This window comes from Octopus bimaculoides, chromosome 8, assembly GCF_001194135.2.
Source record: "Octopus bimaculoides isolate UCB-OBI-ISO-001 chromosome 8, ASM119413v2, whole genome shotgun sequence".
NCBI classification, from domain to species: Eukaryota; Metazoa; Mollusca; class Cephalopoda; order Octopoda; family Octopodidae; genus Octopus; species Octopus bimaculoides.
The window spans coordinates 30,987,112-30,996,833 of NC_068988.1; the positions used below are offsets into that span (position 1 = coordinate 30,987,112).

At 33.4% G+C, this 9,722-nt stretch overlaps 1 protein-coding gene across 7 annotated transcripts in view; it reads right to left on the bottom strand.

The window, feature by feature from the left end:
- Window positions 1-140: 140 nt before the first annotated feature.
- LOC106876621 (uncharacterized) overlaps window positions 141-9,722 on the bottom strand; it is a 10,606-nt gene continuing 1,024 nt past the window's right edge. For 4 of the 7 annotated variants that reach the window (XM_014925234.2, XM_014925236.2, XM_052970040.1 and 1 more), the window contains exons 2-6: window positions 8,098-8,427; window positions 6,447-6,538; window positions 6,048-6,199; window positions 3,359-3,465; window positions 141-1,001 (exon numbers count right to left, since the gene is read on the bottom strand). In XM_014925234.2, the coding sequence (XP_014780720.1) occupies window positions 949-1,001; window positions 3,359-3,465; window positions 6,048-6,199; window positions 6,447-6,538; window positions 8,098-8,425 (732 nt within the window). In that variant the 5' untranslated portion in view covers window positions 8,426-8,427 and the 3' untranslated portion in view covers window positions 141-948. Of the gene's footprint in view, window positions 1,002-3,358; window positions 3,466-6,047; window positions 6,200-6,446; window positions 6,539-8,097; window positions 8,428-8,641; window positions 9,049-9,397; window positions 9,712-9,722 lie in introns of those variants that run through there. The other 3 variants (XM_052970037.1, XM_052970038.1, XM_014925233.2) reach the window with 3 other exon arrangements.

Sequence of the window (9,722 nt, forward strand, 5' to 3'; positions counted from 1 at the left end):
TATATATATATTTTATTTATATATATATATATATATGTGTGTGTGTGTGGGGTGTATGCATATACACACGCGCACATACAAATAGGTATACATACATATTAGCGACAGAAATAGTATTAATAATTAATACCAAAACACAGTTTTTGTCCGACACTATTATGTTTTTATTAGTGAAAATAAATATATCTCAATGCTACAAAATATTCAAGACATTCAAATGAGTCTCAGTAACTCAGTTGAAAATACAATTTTAGAGACATTTTTAATATGTTTTTATGAAAGAAGTCACATGTCTTCAGTTTACAAATACAAAAATAATAAAATTTTACTAATATTAAGAAATCAGTCTTCATGTAGATGACGTGCGAATGTGCACGCGCACATATGTTGTAAAATATACATGCATGAAATAGCAAATGAGAAAAACATCTAGTGGTTTGCTTCCAGCCAGCTTGTGAGAAAAGCAGATGACATTGAAGTTAGTATTGTTACAAAGTAGAAAAAAGAAACAAGCGTTGAAACAGAAGAAAATGACTACAGAAATAAAATTTTATTCACTTTTTCACTATGCATTATGATATTTTAAGTGAAATGGTACTGCAGTAAATTACGAAAAATAACACAGCTCCAAATTCAAACAAAAAAATCTTCCAAAGCAACAGAATTCTACGACTCGCCAAAATTTTAACTTCACAGTGACAATATAAAGTCAAGATGAACTAAAATATCCCACCGTCCGATGATGGCTTAACTGGGGGTGTTTTCAAAGCGACTGTCAACACTACACGTGTGAAAGAATTATACACACATACATATGTATATATGTATGTATGTGTGCATGTATGTACATATATATATATATATATATATATATATATATATATATATATATAGAAATATATATATATATATATGTTAGGTTACATAATTTCAGAAATAATATAAACTCTACATTAATAATATGTAGACCTCCATGGCATCTACTTTAATTGGATGTTTATCTGAAAGAAAGAAAAGCTTGTGTTAAATCAGTGGAAATACAGATTGTACAAAAGTTACATTTTCGTTTAAATAAAAACAAAGTATATATTATGACGAAGATATATATTTGAAAAGAAAAAATTAAACAGGAGTCGGAGAGGACTTAATGAAACTTTTGTTCATTATCAGCCTGTCGGACTGCCTCTACAAATTCATGCAACATGTATTAGGCTCCTAGTTACCGGCACCACTATGAGTGACAAACATGCACGCACGCATGTATACATACATACATTCATACATACTTAAAGCTGATAATATCATGAGACTTAGAGAGCAGTTCCTGAAACTCTACCTCAAAGTATCATCAGATGAAAGAATGAGCTTATATCAGCAGAAGACCATGCATGGATATATTAGTCGTAAGCTCCGAGGTGAAAAAGAGAACACCAAAGCTGAACTATTGAGAAATCTCCAGTTACTTTATCCAGATTACAAGTTCAAATATATAACTGTAATTATTGGGACCTTGGGATATGTAACACACTGACTAAATACCAATCTTGTGAAATTAGGCGTCTCAAAACCAGAAAGTAGAAAGCTAATTCGAAGACTACAGATCTAATCCATCACTGGAGCTGCAAAAATCTGTAAAACTGAGCATGTCTAGATATGCCACTGTATGCATGAGAATACATACATAAAACATACAAATCTGCACATACATACATATATACATACATACATACATACATACATACACTTTTCTTGGACAATGTAAATATCTATGCTCAGAATATATGCAGTGCCGAAAAGCAGCAGGATTTAATCATTGTATTTTCCATTGATATATGAATGGAAATTGATCAAAAGAAGTATTCATAGTAAACAATAGAATCGTTCCCTAACCTTTTTACTACACCGGTCTCTCTCTTTCCTAGTTCTAGAAAACGAATACTACAAATACCGACGTGAGCCTAGGACATTTACCTCTCCTCCACCATGGACAATAAACCTGCCATGGACAACAAGCCCCTAGGACAATTACCCTTAAACAGTTAACCTCCGATGTGTACCGTATTTTCCGGTGTATAAGCCGCTATTTTTTACCTGGGAAATTTAGTGTGCGGCTTAGAGAAAGGTGTGCCTAATGTGTGTATTTTTTATAAGTTTCAGGAGGAAAATAATTTGTGAATAGAGATCGAACTTTTTTCTGATTTTTTTCAGAGGAAAGGCCGGTCGGTGAACAACGCGAAAGATTATAGCTAGAGTACATTGCTTCCCGGAAGAAAACAAAGCACATTTGTTTTGTTTTACCTTCATGTTTTGATAATGTTATTTATAATCTAATAAAGACTTTAATATTGACGAAATGTGTTTGTTGTTGATTATAGTAAAATAAAATCATGGCACTAACAATACATCTTATAGTTGTAAAATAAGATATTTTGAAACTACATACACGTCAACAACAGAAAGTTAGATGCAGACCCGTAGTTCTACAGGTCTTTTAGATGTTTAGATGTTTCAGTCCGTATTACTGCCGTAGTTAGCAATTATGAAAACATAAGTGTTATGCAATATTTGCGAGGAATCGCATATAATTTGCACTTTCAGATGATAATTTAAAACTTCTTAATATATTGAGGAGGGGCTAATTAACCAAGGGTTGTAATTGCCCTAGGGGGCAGTTGTCGCCGGGAGGAATTTTCTTATCGGGGTAATAGTCATAGGGAAGTAAGTGTTCTGAGACGACCGACATAGGTATTAGTGAAAATATATCATTCAAAAGAAATGAGAAGAAACAGGGTATAACTAAAAATTATTAAACTAGACTTAAAATGATATGGCATTCAAAGGTTTTCATTTGCTATAAGATTACATTACAAGGCATTTACTAAAGACGCCCTGATTCCAACATCTGGGATACACGATTATCTAATGGGAGAATCCGCTCTACGTGCATTAAAGTCTGCAAGACGCAGACATCAAATGCACATTTCCAAAGAAACATTGATATTGCAGACCTAATCGTAGAGGAAAAGAGAGAGAGTAAGGAGGAGTAGAGTAAGAAGAGTGGGAGTATAGTTATCTTTGAAGTATTGTATGACATCATTCAGACAACAACTCACAGATAATAACAGCAAAAATATTTACACCAAGAGAAAAATGAAGTGAATAAAATCTTAAGGGTCGGTAGTCAATATTGGTTGGACACTCATGAACTTTTCCGCTAAAATCAAAAAATAACAAAAGCTGACAGACGTTTGGGGCGTGAGAGTAATGAAATGTACGCAGAACCAGCAGGTCTTCTACTCTGATAATAAATTCACATTTATATCAATTGTTTTGCAGACACAAAGAAGAAATATATTACCACCAGCGACCTTCCTGTAGTGAATTTTATAATAGCCTTTCTTGTGCTTCCTTGCTACCATCACATTGAATCGAAAACCACCTGGCAAGATGGTAAACCTTTCTTCCCTGAAAATAACATATATTACAGTTGATACTTTCAATAATTTTCATCATAATAGAATACTTTACAACTGTATTTACGACAATCGGTACAGTTTAATGAAATCACTGAGTTTATATTTAATCTTTGAAATTATTGAGTGTTATTTCCAGTTTGTTACTTACAACATGAAAAGTAAATATGAACTGTAAGCTGGATAGATCAGATTATGCTATTTAGTTTCAGTTCAAGTCTGAAGAAAAAAGAGTAAAATAAATATCTTAATATGACCACTCCTTCGTTAAAGAAGGATCTAGACATTACCACCCCATCTTTTTTCCGGTCTAAGCATAACCAACCTCGTCGTAATGAAGTGAATGAAATTTATTGGGTAAACAAGTACAAACAGAGGAAAACAGATAAAGTAGGTTCAAATATAGGAAGGTACCCAAGCGAAATGCTTGCAGAATAAAAGAATGAGATTCACTACTCCTTTAGAAAAATCTAAAGGCAATGATTTCATATCCTTCTTGAAAGCCATGATGTTTCTTTGGTTGTGTTGCTGAATTTCTCTTGCATTTTTTTTTTTCATTTCAACTGTGGTTATATACACAGCTATCTAATTCTTTTGTATAAATATTTTGTGTGTAGATGACGATGGTACTTACTCTAGCCTCAAAATTGCTAACCTTGTGTTTAATTCAAAAACATCATCATCATCATCATCACCACTACCATCTTCATCACCTTTATCATTATTATTATTAATCTACAAAGCGATGAGCCCACAGATTCTTTAGCTCAGACAAAATGCTTAGCGGCATTTCGTCCCGTCTTCCCATTTTGAGTTCAAATTCCGCCAAGGTTGACTTTACCCCTCGTCCTTTCGCAGTCGGGCAATGGCTTTGATGTAATCGACTAACAACTCCGCCCAATCTTCAAGCCTGCTGCGTATAGTAGAAGGAATTATTATTTTTATGCTATAAAATGTCAAACTCACAGAGTCGTCGGTACTTCGGGAAAAAATTAGGGACATTTTCTCAGGTTCTGAGCTGAAATGCCACTGAAGTTAACTTTAATTTCCATCCTTTCGGCGTCGATGATAAAATGAGTACCAGTTAAGAACTGTGATCAATGTAGTGTACAACACCCTTCCTGAATATTTCGGGTCAATTGATCAGTGAAAAACAGTTAATCATTTTTTTTTTCATTAGAAACATTGACAAGAAATCATTCTCAGCATCGGCTCTGTAAAGTTTCCCAATTTTTTACATTCTACATGCGAATTCTGTTATTTTTAGTTAAAAAGTTGTTATGTCTAAGTAGGGAATTTTTGTGAGAATTTATCCAACGTGGCACTTTAAATCTTGTTTTTATATCCGTCAGGTTTCAGGAAACAAACATCCGTATCAATAATAATATTCATTGGGGATGAATGAAACACAAAAGGATTAAATGAGGGTTTAGCAGAACCGAAAGGAGAGAGAGCCAGAACAGAGAATCTGTCAAGCATCTCCTTTGCTTGTCAAAATGTGTGGTGCTCGAGCGAAGAAAGAACTACTTAGAGGCCTAGGAAACCTGTTCAAAAGTTTCCAGTCGTCTGACAGATAACAACGAGATCTCCTTGATTTGCCTGTGTAGCATGAAGCAACCATAACAGACCGTCCAAATTGTATCTAGATAGAGTATTTGTAAGACCAGCAGTTAAGAATAATGGAGGATGTCCAAATTTCAAAGTGATTGGTTACACAAACCATAAATTTGAGATCTGTTCGGTTTACTCTGTGAATACTTGGTTACTAAAAAGCGAATATTTCATTCTCGGCACACAAAAACTAATGAGACCGAATTAGAGAATTTGTTAAGGAGCAAATGATGGGGGGAATTACCATTTGTAACAACTAATGAAAATCTTATTGATAGTTTCAAATTTTGGCTCAAAAGCAGCAATTTCGGGGGAGGGATTAAGTCGAATAAATCGACATCTACTGGCATGTATTTTATCGAATCGGAAAGAATGAAAGGCAAGGTTGAACTCAGAGAAATTTGAGCACAGATCATAAAGACGGATGAAATGCCGCTAAGCATTTTACCTGGCGTGCTAACAGTTCTTTCAGCTAGTCGCCTTAAAAAACGATTAATATTAGAGTCGGTTATGAAGTGGTGAACTGGCAGAATCATTAGAATCGAGCGGAATACTTAGCGACATTTCGTCCATCTTCACGTTTTAGATTGAAATTCCGCTGGCGTCAACTTTGCCTTTCATGTATTCGGGGTCGATAAAATAAGTACTAATTGAGCACTGAGGACGACAGAATCAGCTTAACACCTCTTTAATGTTTCTGTTTTTTGTGCCAAAATTTATAATCGGTAAGGTTGCAAACAATAAACCATTTTCTTAAGTTTGTTTCTCAAATCTTAATTGTAAATCCCGTAAAAATTGTAAATCAAAGCTTAAATTCTTCTTCATCCAGAGTGGATAAAACAATACGGTTTAATTAATGAGGTCAATGAAATTAACTGTATCCTTCTACCTATGTGAGCAATCGAAATTATTAGCATTGAAAAAGCAACAAGTCCTAATGAAGCACAAGTGATCGATACATACTTGTCATCGAACGTGTAGTTTGCTGTTATTTTTCCAAACCATGGTTTTGAAATGAGATTACTAGAATGGAACCACGATCTGATATTGGTTTTTCTTGCGGTGAAAGTTAATGAGTGAATTTCTGTATCATTTTTTCTCAATATGAGTTTCACCTGCAAATACAAAATTGAATGAAATCAAAAAGAAATCTAACAAGACTGAGAGAAAAATATGAGGAGCGAGAGACTGAGAGTGAGAGGGAGCGTGATAGGAAGGAAAAGGATATTGAAAATTGTGAGGGAGAAATGCCAAGAGAAAATTGTGGCGTGGGGTTAACAAAAGGTATAAAGGGCTGACAACTATGTAATATAATATTTTTTATTACACGACAATCATTTTGAAATTTTCAAAGGGTATCACCTTATCAATAGACAAACTCTTCCAATATCTGTAAGCAGGATTCCTTTTAAACACATTTGTTCTCATCTCGAATATTTTCTGCCAGCTTGTACCTGTATGAGTAATGAATGATATCGTTTTAGATGTAAAAGAACAGACGAGTTTTTAATAATTTTTTTAAAGAGAATATGCTAGTATGTTTTACAATGGACTCAAAATTATTGTGTTGATTTAGAAATTATTCGATATAAATTATTCCTAGGTTTCGTCTTAATGATTTTGGTTTTGGGTTTCGATTTCATTAGTACAAGAATTCGATATTTAAAGGAAATACTACAAAATTATTGTTTCTGTTGTTATTTAGCACCAAGTCAACCCTGAGTGACACGTCCCATGGGAAAAGTCATCGCAGCCACGATGGATCATACTGGGGGAAATTAGCGTTTGATATAATGTAAAAGAACGGTTTTGTAATGAAAACGCATCTACAGAAATACTAACTTAGTGAGTTTGATTTCATTCTTTAAATCTTTGAAATGAGAGCTTTATCCTTTGTTGCAATACTTGTGATCATTGATTTTGGAAACAGTGCAAGACTAGTGTGATGTATTAATGATGTTTGTATATAAAATATAATGGTGTAATAACAATTGCACCTACTCTGAGAAGGTGATGAAAAAAATAAAACCATTCTGCGTGCTATGAGAGACACGTCTATTTTATGCTAAAAATATGGTTAACTAAACAGCACAGAGATACATATTGTGTGTGTTAATATATAGAAACTACTTCAGTAGATGTCAACTAATTATACCTAAGTAAGTAAGTCATTGCAACTTGTCATTTAAAATCATTGGCATATTATTGAATGAAATAAACAAATAGAACTAGGGAAATATACTCTTCGTTTTATACAAATAATATCCTTTTCTGTTTTGGGATGAAATATTTGTCCCAGTAGACATTTCTAATATGGACACAAAGCCACGCATTTAAAGAAAAGATGCAATCCTTTAAAACGACCTCAGTACTTTGTTAGTACTTAATTTATCAATTCCAAAAGGATAAGAGATGAAGTCGAAATTGATGGGGTTTTATGTCGGAAATGTAATGTAATCGTAACTAATAACGCAATGTAATTTACCCGCCGCTCCATCGATTTCGTTCTGCCACCGCCCATATATTTGACACAATATTAATCAAACAACAGCATGAATGAAAACCAAGATATGATCTTCTATATATTTGCTTAGGGTTTTAACATATGTTGCAATCTTGCTAACTATTTACAACTAGTAAATGGGTGAAACCAATAAAAGATGATAAGGAAATTTTGTTGCTCTGTAATTATGTTCATTTGTTTTTTCGGCAAACTGAATTTATTTTTAGTATAACCTCTCTCTCACACACACACACACCAAATATCCATATAACTATCTACAATAAATCTTCACATTCAAAAAGCCAAACAAATCCATTTTTCACTGGTATTTTTGTTTAAAAATAATGAGAATTTAATTATTTTCTGATATATAAAAACAGGAATGTAACGAATGAGTCAGTGAAACAAACAAACTGAACACGAAAAAGTAGGTTGATACATTTCATGGGGATGGTGGTAGAAAGTTAATATAAAAAGCTCAAAAATACATGTAAAACGTGATTTACTCACGGTTTCCAGAGAGCGTAAAATAAGATACACAGTCGCATTTAGTATGGTAATTATATTGCCAGTAGAACAATTTATACATTTTGCACGGTCCATTACAATAGCTAAAATAGCCACACGTGTCATTCATCATACACCGTAATGCACATTCTGTGACGGACGACGTATATTCGGTACGTACAATTGGAAGTTTCAAGCATTCTGACTCAGTTGTTTTCCGAAAGAGTTGCACGTCATAGTTTGATGCACCAGTTCTCAAAATCGCGATAAAAATAATTGTTAAAACATGCAGTCGGCTGAGAATCATAGGGTATTGATTTGACGTCTTCATTCCTGAAAAATATACACATATATACAGGGTGTCCCCAAAAAATGTATACACACTTTAAAAACTTGTAAAGTAGGTGTTTATTAAAATACATTTCATTTTCAAAATTTAAAAGAATCTACGGACATTATTTTATTGTTTTGTCAACGCCTGTTTACAAGCTAACGTCCGTTGTGATCCAAGCATTACTAACAACGCGAAGTTTTGATCGTTTCTTACCATCTTTGTTTTCTTTGCAGCGAGGCGTCGTTTCAGTTCCTCTATTACCACTTTCAAGCCCTTTCTTTCAATATCGTACTTCTTTTTTCAGTGCCCTGTATTTTTGTTCGTTTTTAAGCTTCACCTCTTTTCGGGCTAACACAGAAATGGCCTCCGAGTGCATATCTAACCCCACCTGTATTCTTCTTTTTCACCATGGATGTTTTCTTTTATCACTCCCATTATATTCCTTTTTCTTGACATCAGCACCCACATTTTCTGCTACAACAATACTTGCTGCCTATTCAAATTGTTTGTTTCTGTGATTTTTTTTTGTTCTGATATATTTTGTTCTGATATATAGAAGAAGGACGTGTGCTCATGAGTTGTAAGTTTTTATTCAATTCTTACAGATAATATTATTGTATCTGAAATACAATAAAGAGATTAAAACTAAGCGAATGAAGGTTTCGTTTTCTTTTTTTATTCAATGGAATTAAATTCTGAGCATGTAAAATTTTCCAAAGTAATTGCACAATGAAATGTCCGAAGAGAAAGAAAAAATTAATAAATTCAGAATCATCGTCATTACTCTAACGGGACATATGCAAACATAATTAAAAATGCATAAGGAAGAGACAACATTAAGGACATTTCCACTGACTTATAAAACCAGTTGATTTATTTACGTTGGTTTCGATAAAGATAATATGGTCTTAAAACAATATCGTCACATTCTTTCCAATTTGTAAAGATAGGTGAACAACACGAACTTACTTTAGAAATTGTCGTCTGCATATTTCACTTTCCTTAAACACGTTCTTAACCCCCTTTTTCTTCTTTCCTGTCAGAATGCTTTACAATTGTGATGATTAGTAAATTATCAGCTTTACCATTAGCTTCGTTAGCTTTTAATTAATGTCTACTTCTTTCCACTGATCCTCGCAAGTAAGCGAATCGAAACAAGCTTCATGTATTTATACGGTTGGTGAACAAAAGAATTATATTTTAGCTGGCCGATATATTGATAGCTTTCAACTTATTTGTAGATAGTTCACTAGCTAAATTACAAATAATGCTGTCGGAAGAGATGTGTGTATAT